The sequence below is a fragment of the Xenopus tropicalis genome, chromosome 5, assembly GCF_000004195.4.
Source record: "Xenopus tropicalis strain Nigerian chromosome 5, UCB_Xtro_10.0, whole genome shotgun sequence".
Taxonomy (NCBI): domain Eukaryota; kingdom Metazoa; phylum Chordata; class Amphibia; order Anura; family Pipidae; genus Xenopus; species Xenopus tropicalis.
The window spans coordinates 91,680,975-91,699,700 of NC_030681.2; the positions used below are offsets into that span (position 1 = coordinate 91,680,975).

An 18,726-nucleotide genomic window follows, 5' to 3' on the forward strand; every position below is an offset into this window, starting at 1 on the left:
TATTAAGGCTTATGTTTCATTAAAATTGAGTAGGAATCATTTAATTAATTAAAATTTAATTATAGGTATTGTACTCCTTACAACTTACTTGGTTGGTATTTAATTTAGGCTGGATTTAATTATAGGTATTGGACCCCTTACTACTTACTTGGTAGCCATAATGCTCCTAATACAAATCATGAATCAGGGGGCTTGCAGAGGAGGTTGAAGTTTTACAACTCTAAAAATCGCATATACAGTATATAACATCAGATGCAAATGTTACAAATGGAAAAATATAAAACTGTTAATTAAAATTAAATAGAGGTCAGTTAGGGAAACTGCAATTCCTCAACAGCCTGTCAGTATCACTTTAAACAAAAGAAATGTTAGCACGTTACCTCAACAGATTCCTCAATTAATCCCAGGCCCAGTACATCGGAGATTACAAAAGCACTGGCCGTCCAAGACGTCACTGCATTGGGTACAGTTACAGGAAGGCTGGTTCTGATTCCAGAGCTGCAAGCAGACCACATCATGCTAAACTAGTGAAGGCATCTTTACTTCATATGTAGTGAAAGTAAAACATACATTTTAAACAAAGGTTTGGTTTTCCGGAGGTCATTTACACTAATGAAATGACCATTTCTTGCTAGTTAAATATGTTGGATGCATACATGCAACATACATAGCATGAAACAATCCCTGGATTTTACACCATTTTTTCCCTGGATTTTACACCTAAAATGGGGGTTCTACTGTAATCCATTTTGTTTTTAAGTACAGAAATTATATTTCCTTTTCTGCATTCTCTAGTTCTACTCTCAGGTACATACTTTTCAGTCATTATGGAAAATAGAAAAAGGAATGGAAAAAATGCAACATTCTTCAATATACCTGATGTTAGTTTCTAGCCAAATCCAAGTCTCTGGGAAGACAATTGGGACATTCGCGGGTGGCTCTATTTCTTCTCTGATAATGAATAGTTCTGGTATAAATTCTAGAAGAAGGAACATGAGGTTGCAAAGTTTACTATAAAGTACATAATAGTATTGGCTGTTTTGAAAGGCCAGGCATTTAGTTGCAAATTTCACCTGCCGGTGCTCCTTAACTTGTGTTTCTGGATGTTAGGGACAGTTTGGGGGCAGGAGGAAGGCCTACCTGCCAAACACAGGCAGCACTGCATTTACAGGGAAACACAGGTCACATAAATTCTTTGAACCAAACTTGCTAAATATTGTATTTTACTGCTCTATTAATATGTATCTACTAATTTTGGAGACATCACGTCAGCAGGAGCATACACTATATGACCAAAAGTATCCTAACATGACTCCATAGTTACAAACTATATCTAGATGTAGCATAAGTTCGAGATCTAGAATAGGTTTGAGTAAAGGTTGGTGTGACTATTTTTTTATGATTTGGATAAAGGGCTTTGATTTTATGGAAAGCAAACCTAAACACTTAAGACAATGATGTACATTGACATTCTTGTCAATTCCTAGGGACTGAAGCTTAGTTCAGTATCACTGACTCCATACCTTGACCCAAAGCTTGAGGTACTGATCTCACAGCAGAGTGGCCTTTTAAGAATAGTGGGGATACCCCTATGTACTACTACAGTTACACATTTTAATCTCTGTCATGAACCGTTACTTGCCATCTTCCACATTGCCCTTACTGGCACTGTCTCAGGTTCACCACCCTAACCTGCACGCTACATGCTGTACACAGATGGTTCACTACCTACGCTAAAGGAGGTCACTATTCCACTAGTAGTTGGGACAAGGCTGCCATCACTCACTAGCCTGGCTATTTCTCACCACTGAGGTAAGCTCCACTCCCAATAACCTTCCAATAGCTTCAGTGTATGGCATATTACATAGACCATAAAAGAGCAGGGAAGAGAAAAGAGTAAGGAAGGAAGGAAGGGAAGGGAAAAGTAGTTAAGTAATTAAGTGTATGCATCGTGTCTCCTTATATCTTAAAGAGTATGTAGTAAGCCCGTCTGTATAACCAGATGTTTTAAATATTGAATTTCTCTTTCAATTATAACAAATTTGTCAATATATTAATTACAGTAAAATTAGAAGCTCTGACAAGTGATAAATTATTGCTGAATTTCTCAGTTGTTTCTAAGTGTTTGTACTTATATGTATATATACAGTATATATGTATATAAATGTTTATATGTATATTTTTTAAATCAATTTAAAAAATATGCACATCTGCTTTACTAATGAATACAAGAAATAAATAATAAAAGCTCACCCTCAAGGAGAATTCCATCATAACTAATGATGCCATCAGTCAAGCTGTTAACAAAGTCCTAATAGGATAAAAGTTATTGATATTTGTTAAGTTTTTTAACACCAGCTAGCTATAAAGTCTGTCTTCCAAATTAAACATGCTGTGATTGTAGGCCAGGTCTGGCTAAATGCAGTTAGCATATGGCCAATACAGTAATATGTTCCAGCCAGCCTTATTGATATCAGGCTGTCTCCAACCAAGTATCAATGGGATAGGCCATTTTGGCCCTGTGGGTTGGCAATTAAGCTGCCAACCTGATCAGTAATAGCAGGCAATATCAGTCTACAGTACATATGGCATATTAGCCTCAAAGGAAACACTGATCTGCAAATACTGGCTTTGGATAAAATAATGAATGTTCTCTTATTTTTTTTATCTGCAACACACATATACTGTATACTTATATTGTTGAGATTTTCTAGTTTTACTTTCAGTTAATTAAAAAGTCTGCTAAAAATTATTTAAACATTGAATAAAGCTAATAGGATTGTTTTGCCTCTGTAACCCCTATTTGGCTGTGAAAACAGGCAACACCAGCTAGATTGGCATGGGGTACACAGGATTCTTCACACCAGATGGGCTTTTGCTATGTGGAAATATCCTTGTATTCTAGTGCAACTACAACTCACTTGAGCTGTGTGCAAAGTAAACGAAAGAATGGGTCCCAGAAGGTTCTCTTTGTGATAAAACAAAACTTAACTTGTTTATTGTCCAGGACAAATGATCCACAGGGTTAGTACAATACTCGCTCAGAGGAGTTATCAGATAAATGCACAGCAGGTAGAAAAATAGGGTGTCCACCGGTTTATCCCACCTCAACTGAGGGTAGGCAAGGTAAAGTCCAACAACGAGCATGGCACCCCTGAGGAGAGTAGTCTGGACAAGTACCTGAGTCCTCAGGATGTGCACCTTAGCAGCCAACTATGAATCAGGGATAGAAACTGGCCTGATACCTCGTCTTATTCGTGGTCCTACTCTAAGGTGACAGTGCCTGTAGGGAAGAGTCCTTCCAGCTAACCTCTCCTGGTTGGAGCCATAAACTGCTTTTTTTAACTAGTCTCACTTTCTCACTTTCCTAGAAAGTGCTTTTACAGATATTATCCTGATACTTACTACTCTTTATTCATGGGTCCCTGTTTCCCTGACTTCACTAGAGCTAGATGCAGACTCTAGGGTAGATGGCTTTACTGGGGCCCTTTGATCCCAGGCTCAGTGGAACTTCCACCTGAGTCAACAGATGCAGCCAAAGAGGAAGATCCACCCCTTCGTTACGCACTATATTGAAGTGCCAAGGGCGTGGTCTACCTATGAACCAATAAGGCAAAAAAACTAATAGCACACTAGATATAAGGGTTTTTGCACAGTAACAGGATAAAGAAGGAAACGGTGGGGTTTAAAGCCATAGGGGCATATTAACCCTATGGGTCCATACACCTCCAATAAGGATTATATATAAGATAAAATATATATATTATATTATATATAAGATATATAATATCTTACTTGGTATCAATACAAGGTACTGTTTTATTATTGCAGAGAACTATGTTTATCATTTTTACCTTTGTGTATGATTTCATTTCTGCCTCCACCTGAAAAAAAGGTAATATTTAAAACACACCCCATAGCACATTTAGATTTCACAAATTGATCAATTGTTTTGATAAAGTCAACACTGAAAATCAATGAAGGTTATAAATATAAAGAGCTTACTTAACAACCTCTGTTTATTTTTACAATAGTAATAATAGTTACCAGTAAATCATTGCAGAAGGTTCCAGATTTAAGAATATGAGGCCTACTCTACTTTAAAATAGATACAATTTCTCCCTGACAGAGTTATGGTAAGAAATGTTAAAGCATTTATTAAAGGAAATCAATATTTTATTACATATTTTCATAGCAAAAACAAATACTTACTTTTTCTTTTAAATGATTGCCATTGGATAGGAGTTTGTCACTAATATCAACAACTCGCAGTCCTACTAAAGATCCTGCCTCTGTAATGTCAACATTCAACCTCACATTTTCTGATGGTGCTGTTTTGGTTACACTCCATGACAAAGAAACCTAGTTAAAATTTAAAAGAAATAATTAGAGCAGGTATATTAGGCTATAAAAAATAAAATATTAAACATGAAAGAATATAAAATATATTTTAAAATATAGCTCTGGTTACATTGGTAGTTATCAGAGGCTTGTCCCACAAAAAGAAAAAAAGAGCACAAAGTAAATTACTATGACTCTAGACAGAAGTGCAAGAGGGTTAGAAGAGCAAAACTCTTATTGCTTATGTAGCCCACTTTAGAGATTGTGCTGCTACCTGCTGAGATCTAGTGGCGCTAACAGGATCCTGAGCCCCGCTTACTTTGGGGGAACAGATGTTGCTGTACTATTTGGCGTGCCTCCACCCAGGATAGGGACAGACTGAACTGTAACTCCCCTCCTGAGAACTTGATATTATACTTCTGCTTGGGGACTCCCAACACTCCTGGCACCTTGCCCCCTCCCTGGGGTAGATTCTTACCAGGCAGAGTGGATCCTCCAGATAGTAAGACACTGCACTCAGATGTTATGATGAACTAAGTGATGTCGTTTATTGTAGCTTGACAGACAGGCGTTGCATAAGTCACAAACACTCAAGGAAACACTCTTTTTCCTTAGGAGGCCCTCTCTCCTGGGATACCAGCAATACCCCTGCCAGGCGACCCTCTTTTGGGATTCCCTCCGGTACTTCACACCAGAAGCCCCTCTCTAGGGCACTTCCCGGTACTCCCGCCAAGCGGACACCCCCTAGAGACCTCACCCCGGTAATATCCACCGGCTATCCCCTTTGGATTAGGCAAACCTCCTATTCCTTCCACTTAGTTCCCTGACTCCAGCAATGAGTACTGGGAGATCTTAATCTCATATAAGCTCCTGTTGGGGCCAAGCTGCCCAGCTAAATAGCCTGTCTACCACTCCTAGAGCTGCCTATAACAGTTAACTCTCTCACTATGCCCTGGCCTGTAATTAACCTCTATACCAAGAGGGGTCCCAGGCAGAAAGACCTGGCAGCACATGGCTGCACAGACTTATATACTAATTGTACCACCCTGTGGCCATAACCCTGAACTGCAGGGATACTCCCTTTCTTAACACAAAAACAACTAGGACCACCTTTAGGTGTCCAATTCCCTAAGGCCACCCTCTAGTGCCTGTCAAAGGAGAACCCATCCTAGGGGCCCCAAATCTTGGAGATCCCTACACTTATGTAGTGAGCACCTCTGCCCGGGGTCTGGCTGTGCTCTGCACTTTGCACCAGAATGATTTGAATGATAAATAGGGGTGGAAAGCCTATGTGTTTCCCCAATTATGTTCCTTCCCAAAAATCTCTGTGCTACAAAATGGAGAGCAAAGACCTGAGGCAGTCTAAGGGCCATGACAGACGGGGAGATTAGTTGCCTGCGACAAATCTCCCTTGTCAGAAATAGGGTGGAAAGTGCAAAAAACGGGCAGGTTGCTATTTTTTTTCACTTTGCATTTTGCTTTCAGTGCTATTTGGGCCCTGACAGACGGGGAGATTAGTTGCCGCGCGACAAATCTCCCCGAAATGCCATCCCACCAGCTGGAATGTAAATCGCCAGTGGGATGGCATATGCGGGGTGGTGATTTGCCGAAATTGCTGAAGTTGGCTTGAGAGGAAACTTTGGCGATTTTGGCGACACGTATTCCATCCCACTGGCAATTTACATTCTAGCCGGTAGGATGGCATTTCGGGGAGATTTGTCGCTCAGCAACTAATCTCCCCGTCTGTCAGGGCCCCAATAGCACTGAAAGCAAAATGCAAAGTGAAAAAAATAGCAAACTGACAATTTTTTGCACTTTGCACCCTATTTCTGCTTCATAAATAACCCCTTTGCTTGTGTGAACCTATGTGGCCTGCCTTAAATAGAAGATTCTGGGGGGGGGTTGACTTTTTGCTCCAAGCACCACCCTGCCATGAATTATCACTCACCTAGAAAGAGCAAGGAATTGTCTTCATAAATAATGATGGGCATTAATTTGCAGCGAAATTCCGCTTTTCACCATTGGTGAATTGTTTTGCAAAACTTCAGCAAAATTTTGTGGGCATGGCAATTTAGATTGTAAGCTCTATGGGGCAGGGACCACCCTCCTACTGTGTCTCACATCACATGGCATTTAATCTCTGTGTATTTATACTTATTTATTGTATTAATTATTACACTTGTCCTCCCTGTGTGTAACTGTGTATATTGTAATATTGCACAGTGCTATGTATCCTTGTAACGCTTTATAAATAAAGTTATATGTATGTATGTATGTATGTATATCTTTAATTTATGAAGCACTACTTATGTACGCAGCGATGTACAGTAGAATACATTAATACATTACAGGGGGTTATTAAGATAATAAAAGATACAAATAAATAAATAAACACAAATAAATACAAGATACCGTTGCAGTAAGTTAAGAGTCAAAGACACAAGGGGATGGAGGTCCCTACCCCATAGAGCTTACAATCTATATGAGGGTATACATACAATAGTCATAAGCTAAATAATGAAAAATGACAGAACTTAAAAAATGAAGACCAGATACAGAGTGTTTCAGAATATAAATGTCTACATCATACTAAAATTAATTTAAAGCTGAACTACCCTTTTATAGTGTAAAATCATAGAAAATGAAATACAAATGTTGTAGTATGTTATGTGCGTATATAGGAGATACATATATTCCAGTGAACTTACCTTATTTTCAAACATGCCTTTGATATCAATTGTACGAGAAGCTTGTATAATTTCAAAGGAGTTATTATTAAAATTAAGGAAGTAAACCATGAGAACAGCAGATGGAGCCCAAGAATATTCTGGAGTGAGGGTAAATGTGGTGCTATTTGTCTTTTCAGCAGCTACAATGATTCCTCTGGCCATTATCTGAAAAATAAGACAAGGGATATATCATATGGAAAAATCAAGTTTTGATATTGATGTATTCAGATAATGTTATCTGTAATGATAAGAGGATTCATCTAAAGAAAATAATTTTGAACTTCAGTTCTTGACACTATATGAAAAACTAGCTGGGCCGGAACTAGGGGTAGGCAGAAGAGGCACGTGCTCAGCTCAAACAAAGCAAAAAAAGGGTCACCCAGTGAAAGCTGCTATTTGCTTTAAGAAAACGTGATGGTACTGGCAAACAGAGGGGATATATGCAGTACAAATGATGCCATTTGGGTGGGGGGATGTGCCCAACTGATACATATTGTAGTCAAATGTAGGCTTTACATGTCCTTAAAGGAGGGGGAATACACATTTCACTTTTCAGAATATTGCAGACATATATAAATATATGTATATATATATATATATATATATATATATATATATATATATATATATATATATATATATATATATATATATATATATATTATAGTATATAATAATCAAAGAAAATTCTGTTTATGTGATGGTAATAGTCACTCATGCCACTGAGTCCTTAATACCTCTGGATAGTATAAATATTGGATTCACATTGCTTGTTTGCTCCTATTTGGAGATAAACAGATGATAATCTACAGCATTTTGGAAGAATAGGTGGTTCTATTAAAAGGTTAGGTAAGAAATACCTCCCCAACTTTAATTAGGGCATCTCTCCAGATTCTTGACCTTCCTTTGAATAATCATATAACAGACCACATACCCAAGGTAAAACGCATTATAAGCTACAAATGTATGGATAATAAAAATCACCTAGAGTTATATGAACAGTATAAAGGAAAAAAAAAATTTCCTCAGTGGCTTTAAATAAATTGGTATAAACATGAACCCTGAAATGTAGTGGATGCTTATTTTTTATTTTTATTTTTTTTTAATTAGATTGTATTACTATTTTAAAGTTTTTGAGACTAATGATTTACAGAAGGGTTCTCAACCTAATGTTTTTATTTTTCTTATGCTGTTGTGCTACTAGTTCCTAGTGTATTTACCCTCTATGTAACACTCCTTTCATGAATTCCAGAGCACATGCACCTACCCCAATAAAGTGCAAAACTGCACAGACTAGTGTGTGGAAGGGTTGGCACAGAGTTGGCCCTTCAATAGAATCTGATTCAACATACAAAATAAGCCCTGTATTGACTTTGTGCTAAATGCAGGTGTTAGGTACAGGACTCCCTAGTCCAGAAGAGTACTACTGTGAGTTGCACCTCATGCATTAAAGTAAGCTATAGGTGCACCTGAAAAACAGGGCCAGACAGCGAGCGTAGAAATGTGCAAGCGGGTACAGTCATGCTGTGTTTTCATGGGCGCAATTCTGCATCCAGAGTACCTAATTCAGAATTTACAGTATATTTGAGATAATAAAATAACATTTACATACCACATAATAAAGGTTTTGAATTTCTGGTGTGGTTTTCACTCTTACATCAAATGGTGTCCCAACCTGAAAGGTACAGGTATTGTAAATAAAACATCACAACTAAAATTACAAACACATTTGTTAATATGTGACATGAAATAAAAGTTACTGTAGGTATATTTTAAGCATCACCTGTGCCGGAGAATCTGGTAATTGTATCTGTGCAGAGGAACTGATGCCAAGGTCTCTGTGCATTTGCCACTTTTGTGTAATGTTTTGATATACAGCCTAGCAAAAAAACATTGTTATATCCCTTTCTGCTGTGTAGCAGTCAGTTAAAAAGAACAGTAAATTACACCTTTATTAACATTTTTAAAACTATATCATCCAAACGAATTCATCTACACTGAAATGTCTCTCCTATGCCTCCCATTTCCAATATTCCCAGTATTACCAAAAATGTATATAAAATGTTCCCCAAGCAGCTAAAGACTCTGTAATATTGTAGGTATTGATGTGTTAGAAAAGTTAGACATGTTGTGAAGTTTTAGCAGTGTTCATAGTCACATATTACTCACCAAATGGCCACATTTAGCCAAAATTAAATGGAGGGTGAGGGTGCTACTTGGTTAACTAAAATAAACCCAACCACAAAATCAAAAATGTCAATTCACTGTATGCTAATAAAGATTGGGGGTGCTTTGAGTGCTGTGTACAGGGATGATTTGAGTGCTGTGAAATCTGCAAAAACCTTGCTATTATGTACATTGTAAATGTTAATATGCCAGCTGTCACCATACATACACACATACAGCAAGGTAGGAATTAAAGCCTATTGGCAATTGGCAAGTTGGCAAGTTGATAGTACCTCTCATAGGCACATCTGTTATTATCAATAGGTCTTTCCTACTTTCCTAATATATATATTTAAATAGAAAATTACTTATAAATGGTTGTATATGTATAAGGACACTGTAAAATGAAAAGTGCTAAAGAATATCCTAAGATATCAGGTCCAAATCCTTTTCAAACCCTCAACAACAACAAAGAACAAAATATTCTTATTTGGATTCTGGCTTTAGCACTTATGACCAGAAGCTGCATATACAGTGTACAGAATGTCATTCATTTTCTTAAGGCACAGTTATTATGATGTAGCGCATACGTTTCTGGATTAAAGGTTATGCCAGCCAAAACCACTGACAGAGACAGAGTGTAACGATATTATAATAATTTTTTAAAACCTCTAGAATTTTTACCCACCTCTATAATTATAAGCAGAACGGAATTTTGCAGTGGAAGTTCAACACTAATAATACCAGATTCTGGAATGTTGTATTGAAGAGTTTCTACATAGTTAAGATTGGTGGCACCAGTGGGAGTATTTACTCCTTCGGTTTCAACAAGCCAAGGCATAAATGATTGAGTTACTTTAACTGAAATATTGTTTTCTCTTTCTCCTTGTGTTAAATGTAAACGATCTTTTCTTTGTAGCTGAATCTGCAATGGAAGAAAAAACATTCTAGTAATACAGTAACCCAAATCTTACACAAACATGCACAGGAGAATTATAGTGACTTCTAGTAACTATAAAGGGATGAGGTCTGTCTGCTACTCATAATGCAAGCCAGAAAGGGGTTTTTCATTAATTAACATTACAAGTGGTGATAGGCGGACAGGGGTGTTTAGACACCTTTTCCACTAGCACCAGCCAAAATGCCCAGGTGCCATATTCCCTAGAGTTCAGGTTGTTTTGCTACCTTATACCTCTAACTTAGCGTATATTAACATACCTTGGTTATGAAGTTAATGCCAGGGATCAAAACTGGTGGCTGACTGACTATGACAAGTTCATACTCAGAGTCAACTTTTTTGACATATGAAGACTTACTAATTGCAATACCTGTAAAGAGATATAAGCAATCATTTAGGGTATTTTTTATGTACATAGATAGCCCTTTTTGAGGTTGTCAGATTTAGTTTATGCTCAGATATGTTTGAGGTCAGCTGTAAATTTGCAGAAAATGTACCTTCTCCACTTTATTAACAGGAGGAGTGGGTGAAATTAGCTAAAATGTTATGACGTTATTCTCTGAGAAATTATGCATCTACTCTGGAGGCAGCTTTAGGTTTTATCACTTATGTATTCATTTACATTTTTATTAAATGTTATTATTTGGCTCACCAAAGACGTACAGTGGTGTGAAAAACTATTTGCCCCCTTCCTGATTTCTTATTCTTTTGCATGTTTGTCACACAAAATGTTTCTGATCATCAAACACATTTAACTATTAGTCAAAGATAACACAAGTAAACACAAAATGCAGTTTTTAAATGAGGGTTTTTATTATTTAGGGAGAATAAAAATCCAAACCTACATGGCCCTGTGTGAAAAAGTAATTGCCCCCTGAACCTAATAACTGGTTGGGCCACCCTTAGCAGCAATAACTGCAATCAAGCGTTTGCGATAACTTGCAACGAGTCTTTTACAGCGCTCTGGAGGAATTTTGGCCCACTCATCTTTGCAGAATTGTTGTAATTCAGCTTTATTTGAGGGTTTTCTAGCATGAACCGCCTTTTTAAGGTCATGCCACAACATCTCAATAGGATTCAGGTCAGGACTTTGACTAGGCCACTCCAAAGTCTTCATTTTGTTTTTCTTCAGCCATTCAGAGGTGGATTTGCTGGTGTGTTTTGGGTCACTGTCCTGCTGCAGCATCCAAGATCGCTTCAGCTTGAGTTGACAAACAGATGGCCGGACATTCTCCTTCAGGATTTTTTAGTAGACAGTAGAATTCATGGTTCCATCTATCACAGCAAGCCTTCCAGGTCCTGAAGCAGCAAAACAACCCCAGACCATCACACTACCACCACCATATTTTACTGTTGGTATGATGTTCTTTTTCTGAAATGCTGTGTTACTTTTACGCCAGATGTAACGGGACACGCACCTTCCAAAAAGTTCAACTTTTGTCTCGTCGGTCCACAAGATATTGATCTTGGCAATCATTGAGATGTTTTTTAGCAAAATTGAGATGAGCCTTAATGTTCTTTCTGCTTAAAAGTGGTTTGCGCCTTGGAAATCTGCCATGCAGGCTGTTTTTGCCCAGTCTCTTTCTTATGGTGGAGTCGTGAACACTGACCTTAATTGAGGCAAGTGAGGCCTGCAGTTCTTTAGATGTTGTCCTGGGGTCTTTTGTGGCCTCTCGGATGAGTTGTCTCTGCGCTCTTGGGGTAATTTTGGTCGGCCGGCCACTCCTGGGAAGGTTCACCACTGTTCCATGTTTTTGCCATTTGTGGATAATGGCTCTCACTGTGGTTCGCTGGAGTCCCAAAGCTTTAGAAATGGCTTTATAACCTTTACCAGACTGATAGATCTCAATTACTTTTGTTCTTATTTGTTCCTGAATTTCTTTGGATCTTGGCATGATGTCTAGCTTTTGAGGTGCTTTTGGTCTACTTCTCTGTGTCAGGTAGCTCCTATTTAAGTGATTTCTTGATTGAAACAGGTGTGGCAGTAATCAGGCCTGGGGGTGACTACAGAAATTGATATTGAAATTGAAAATTGAAATTGATAAACCACAGTTAAGTTATTTTTTAACAAGGGGGGCAATCACTTTTTCACACAGGGCCATGTAGATTTGGAGTTTTTTTTCTCCCTTAATAACGTAAACCTTCATTTAAAAACTGCATTTTGTGTTCAATTATGTTATCTTTGACTAATAGTTAACGGTTTTTGATGAGCAGAAACATTTAAGTGTGACAAACATGCAAAAGAATAAGAAATCAGGAAGGGGGCAAATAGTTTTTCACACCACTGTAAAAGTTTTATCTGCTCTCTATCTGGTATCTGTTCTCCTTTTGTGTCAGGTCAGATAGAGGAACCCTACAGCAAAGGTGACCATACACGGGTCGGTTCTAGCTGCTGATATCGGTCCTTTAGGGCTGTGGCACACGGGGAGAATAGTCACCCACAACAAATCTCCCTTGTCGCAGGTGACTAATCTCCCCGATATGACATCCCACCAGCGAAAATGTAAATCGCCGGTGGGATGGCATATGCGGCGCCGCGAACGCGGAAGTTGCCTCTCGCCGATGGGGTGTCATATCGGGGAGATTAGATTAATCTCCCCGTGTGCCACAGCCCTTAGACCGATTTGCCAGCTTATCTGCCCGTGTATGGGCACGAAAGACGGGCCTGCCCGACTGACATCTGGCCTTTAATCGGCCAGATCTCGATTGGGCAGGTTTGATTTTTCTGTCAGGTTTGATTTTTACGTCAGAAGATCAGCTTGCTTGGTGATATCGAGTACAGTTTAACCCTTGAGTACTGTATATAGTCTTCCCTCAGCTTAAACACACAGTAGGTACAATTTTTCTGCCTCCTGTCTGTCTGCGGGACTGACAGAACAAACCCATAACTATCTGAGAAATGTAATCTTCATCTATTGTAAATAAAAGATGGATTACATTATATTATATATTGTGCATTCATCTTGTATTTCCTGTGTAAACTAGCGGGATCCGCGACAGACACTTTCTTAGCTTTAAGGCAGTTTATTTAACAAATGAGTGCTCATTTCAGCATACAAAACATAAATCATAAAAATAAATCCTGCCCTCTAAGCGCTACCATCACACATTACATGAGTTCCATCACTAAACTGGGCCCCTTGTGGACTACCAGTGAGAAAACACAAATGTTTAGGGTCACCCCTGTACCCCCCTGTTCTGGGGGAATTGCTCAGCCTCCTGGATTTCCTCTCATCTCCTTAGATGCTCAGTCTCTTGGTTGCTTTCTTAAGTCTCCCTCTGCTCCTTACAGTGGCAGGCAGCACCTCTAGCCCCTCTGGTAGTCCTAAAACACAGACAGGTATCGTCCATGCTCTGAGAGACCGATTCACACCTTTCCATACAATTAAATACCTTTCCGCAGGACAGCCTTCCTGGGGAAAGTAAGCTCCAATATTTGTGCTAGACTACTGGAATGGATCACCTGGTCCGCTTGTTCCTTCTAGAACACTATAGCTTCCAGGGCCAGACAGCAAAACCCTTTAAACAGAGAAAGCATTCTCTGTTTATCAAAATCTCCCTTAAAGCCTACATCTCCCAATATAGAGAACTTAATGGGAAAATTCACATTTGTTGGGTCACTCTACCACACCTGGTATTTATTATAGCATTAAATCATTTCTTCTGTGTTTGTATAGCTTATTACATACCTGTAAGTTCTTCTTTCACCACCGCTGTTATATTTAATGTAAGCCCACTGGGCAAGCGTGAAAGTTCAGCATATGTAAAGGTAAAGTCTGCTGATCCAGACATCTACATTACAAAAAAGATTACAGTGTCACATTTATATTATTGAACAAATGTTTGTGCAAAGTGTGCCTATTCTTGCTACAAATCCCAGTGTTCTAAATGCAAAAACATGGCTAATATCAATGTGTCTTGAACATAGTGTTTACTGTATACTTTTGGTGCTACAACTGCACTTTTGTGAATAGCTTTTTGCAGCGCACAGCTAATGATGTGAAACTGCTTTGTGTGTCGGTGAATAAGCATTTGGGATGCCCTACCAAAAAGCATATTTAATACACTCATTTCCATTTAGGCACTCTCACGTGCTGCCCTCCATGTGCTGAGATATACAACTGCAGAGCAGTGTGCAATATGGCTCAATTTCTGTATGAAAGTAGCAGCCTGCATACTAAATGTCAGCATACACATCTTCATCATCAGTCAGCAGCAGTGGCCCTTGGTTCATGACATACTCATGACATTTCTATGCATTAAGAATAGGGAAATCTGTTTGATAAACAATAGGTACTGTGGCATAAACTGTGCACCACGTGCCTCAAGGAATGATCCTCTACTTAAGTTGGTAAGAACGGCACTGGTGTTGGCTGGGAGCCACTGTGCTATTATAGGATTGGGAGGTCACTATACCAAAATTTCCTTGGGGCAACTGCAATAGGCACAGCAACAAATAAATTAAAACACCTCTTTGTGAAAAAAAATGTACTGCAGTTTTGCAATTTGGCTTTAAAACTGCTATGTGGCTTCTAGGAACCCTAACCCTTGCAAATAGGCTGCTCTCTGATATTAGAATGAAGTATGATGAGCAGAGTGTGTGATTAGAATGATTACCAGCAGCAAGTAACTTGATAAATGATCTGCTTTCAGGTTGCCATGTAACCTAGCAAACAGATTGCATCTTTTATCTTTGGAGAGCAACAAATATACATGCAAGTGGAAAAAAGAAGGAGGCCAGTGGCAAATCTGCATAGATAAGCTCCATCTGCAACTTAACAACATAGCATGTTATTAAAGTGTAGGGCAGTGGCGAACAGAGATATTAGTTGCTCTGAAATAAATCTGTTACCATGGGTGACTAATCTCCCAGCAATGCCATCCCATTGGCAAGAATGTAAATCGCCGGTGGGATGGCATACGTGTCACTTCAATATCCCGAAGTCGCCCGAAGTTTCCTTGAGAGGCAACATTCACAGGGGCCTGTTCCCCGACTTTAACTAGGCTCATTCCCCGGGCTCACAGCAACAGCCACCCTGTTCCTCATGTGGAAGCAAAGAGGAAGATGCCACTCCTTTCCCAGCTCTATACCAAAGTGAGGCAGGATGTGGTCACCCTCCCTGCTAGCCAATAGCACATATATGTAGATGAACTTAATTAGATACATTCCCTTCTGCCCAGAAACTTAGGGAACTGAACCTGTAGGAATTTAAAGCCATAGGGGCAATTTAACTCTATGGGGCAGATTTATCAAAACATGAGTTTGAATCCCAAATGGTAAAAATTCGGATTGGAAACTAAAATTTCTGAAAATCGCAAATATCACGAAAATGCTTACAAAAAAAACATATTGGTCACGATAATATCGTATTGGCGATCCGAAAGTCACGTTCCGTACCGAACCATTGTAAACAGCAGCAAAACCAATCCGATTTTTTCGCGCTAAAAATACGAAAACATTTGTTCACGCGTCGAAAAAGTCGTGAAAATATGATTGGACCGATTGAACGAATGCTTAAAGCGTTCCTGGATAAGTAAATGTGCCCTTATGGGTCCCTACACACATGCACGTTTAGACACACACATACACTCACACATGGTTTCTGTCAGGAGTTATGGCGTATACTGCAGTAAAGTAGCACTATAGTTAGTTCATTGGTAACCAGTGGGCTGCAATAGTGGCATGCACAGTCCCTGAGCTACCATTCCTGTCTGCCTAACACTAATATCCCATGTGATGTGATTGATAATGTATATGCACACACTTCCAAGATCAAACACCATGTGACCTAACTGTGGTGCAACTTTCAGCAATGAAACGGTTATTGCATTACACCTAGGGGTGTATTAATTAACATTGGCGACAAACATCACTGTTGGTGTTGCCCATAGCAGCCACGCAGACATTTGCTTTTGTTTATGGGAAAGCTTTGCAGATTGGTACTTTGGTGTAGAAAGACCAAATATATGGCTTTCTGGGGTAAGTGTACTTTTTTTGTAGCCCACATAAAGGATGTACAGTAAATATGTTGATTTTTCAGGAGCAGAGATGATAGATCATATGGGGGTATGTTATATTGGGGCCCCTACATGCCACCTATTTAGGTAAACCTAAACATATTGAGAATCAAAATGTTCAGTGGACCCCTGGCGTTCCCCTGGGATTTTTTGAAATGTCATCAAAATTGCTAAATTTAGAAAAGCTTTGCGGCTTGGTAGTTTGTAGTAGAAAGACATGGGTACCCATTTTAGATTTGGGGAAATGTGTACTTTCCAAAAATATATGACTTTCTGGGGTGAGTGTACTTTTTACTAGCTTTATACCATATATAATGATGTAAATGTGTTGATTTTGCTGGAGCTGAAATGACAGAAATGATAGATCATATGGGGGTATGTTCCCATTGGGGCCCCTACATGCCACATACTTAGGTAAATCTATACATATTGGGCATCAAACTGTTCATTGGGCCCCTGGCGTTCATATTTAGGGTGTTGTATCTTGGTATCTAATTCTATGTGGGAGATATGATGCTGCAAATTGGAAGCTTTGAGGGGATTTTTGGAAATGTCATCAAAATTGCTAACTTTAGAAAAGCTTTGCGGCTTGGTACTTTGGAGTAGAAAGACATGGGTACCCATTTTAGATTCGGGGGAATGTGTACTTTCCAAAAATATATGACTTTCTGGGGTGAGCATACTTTTTACTAGCTTTATCCCACATATAATGATGTAAATGTGTTGATTTTACAGGAGTTGAAATGACAGAAATGACAGTACATATGGGGGTATGTTCACATTGGGGCCCCTACATGCCACATACTTAGCTAAACCTATACATATTGGGCATCAAACTGTTCAGTGGACCCGTGGCGTTCATATTTAGGGTGTTTTATTTGGTTACTTTATGACCTGTAGGAGATAAGATACTATAGACTGGAAGCTTTGAAGCAATTTTTTTTTAAATGTACCAAATTTTGATAAAAAACAATAACTTTAGAAAAACATTGTGACTTCATAGTTTGGAGTAGACAGACAGTTGTGCCTACTCTGGATTCCCCCAGAATCTTTCCAAAAATATATAATTTTCTGGGATAAACCTTCTGTTAGTGAAATTTTTGGCCTTGAAATATAAAGTATGCAGCTTTCTGAAGCAGTGCTTTGGAAATTTGGTAGTGTACTGCTGGGAGTTTTTGACCTATACAAGTGAGAAATCTCTGTAAAACTATATATATTTGGTATTGGCACGTTCAGGAGACATGGGACTTTCCAAATCAGTTGTATTTCCGTGCATTAAATAATTTTTGTTTCTGGTATGGGTGTTTATATTATGGAAAATGTAAATTTTTTTTTTCATTTTTAGACATTTAGAAGCCTATATCTTGCTACAGAATTGGAATTACTCCATGAAATTCTACCATGTTTTGGAAGCTTAGGTTGCCCCCATGAAGAAAGGTCATTTTTTTTTTAAAAAAATTCTTATATAACTGAATATATATGTAAAAGATATAGAACAAAAATATTTACTTCATAAGTTTTCTTAATTCCATTCGCAGCTTGAATGTCATACAGTGACGTAATAAGAACAGTTGCATTTCCCTTTACAGGCCTTCCATAGGTGTAGCTGGAATAACAATAAATTACATATATTTAACATACAATGACAAATATCCTGGATGACAGTGAGTGATCAGATTGTGAAATCTAGGCATATGGGGCTATAAACAAGACCATAGGTATATGCTCCAGGAGTAAAGGGAGTACAAGCCTACTTGTTCAGGCATCATGAAAACTAATATCTCTTTAGTATCACATTCTTTCAGGCCAGAGAGCATGTGTTGCTCAGTATACATGCATATAATGAGCATTGGTAGTCCCCATACTTTACTAAATAATATACAGTAAAGAAGAGTTTTACAAACAGTGGAAAAGAAACATCATTCCAGCATAAATAGATCTCGATAACAAAAACTGAAATTCATTAGACATTTTATTGTTTATGTTTTTTGGTCTACCAACAGGTAGTAATGTTTTTAATCTACTTAATTGGCCATAACAATACTACAATAAACCAAACGGCATTCCACCTCCTCCCTCATAGTAAACAAGCAACTGGTTGTTTTCTTAGCAGGTGTGTATTAAACTCTCTGTTTTCTGTTTCTGTTATTCACTGCTATAAAGCTCTTAGCTATAAAATGCTCTTTGCTTTATACTATTGTGATTGGCCATTATTAACAACTGTGTAAACTACTGATACAGGCAGTTTTTTGCTCATACAAGGGCCCTGAAGGTTTTTTAAAGGGTTTTATTGCTGTGTGTTTGTCTCCAGTTTTAATAAATACACCACTATGGGGCACATTTATCAAAGTACGACAGGTCCGTTTTAAAAAAATTCGGATTTTTTTTCTTAAGTTTACAAATTTTGCATATTTTCTGCACTATTTTTGTAAATTTCCGCAACTTTTTCGTACTTTGCGACAATTTGCGCAACAATGTGTGCGACAAAATTGTATTTGTCGCAACAACTATGAA

General features: G+C 38.4%; 1 protein-coding gene across 2 annotated transcripts in view; it reads right to left on the reverse strand.

Annotated features, from left to right (window-relative positions):
• The window catches only part of LOC100487726 (CD109 antigen), a 47,277-nt gene that overhangs the window by 19,059 nt on the left and 9,492 nt on the right, over positions 1–18,726 (reverse strand). For both annotated transcript variants that reach the window (XM_031902628.1, XM_031902627.1), the window contains exons 8-19: positions 17,722–17,818; positions 13,884–13,986; positions 10,455–10,564; positions 9,925–10,161; positions 8,854–8,949; positions 8,683–8,745; positions 7,050–7,235; positions 4,213–4,362; positions 3,855–3,884; positions 2,254–2,311; positions 877–979; positions 381–498 (exon numbers count right to left, since the gene is read on the reverse strand). In XM_031902628.1, coding sequence (XP_031758488.1) covers positions 381–498; positions 877–979; positions 2,254–2,311; positions 3,855–3,884; positions 4,213–4,362; positions 7,050–7,235; positions 8,683–8,745; positions 8,854–8,949; positions 9,925–10,161; positions 10,455–10,564; positions 13,884–13,986; positions 17,722–17,818 — 1,351 coding nt within the window. The remainder of the gene's footprint in view (positions 1–380; positions 499–876; positions 980–2,253; positions 2,312–3,854; positions 3,885–4,212; positions 4,363–7,049; positions 7,236–8,682; positions 8,746–8,853; positions 8,950–9,924; positions 10,162–10,454; positions 10,565–13,883; positions 13,987–17,721; positions 17,819–18,726) is intronic.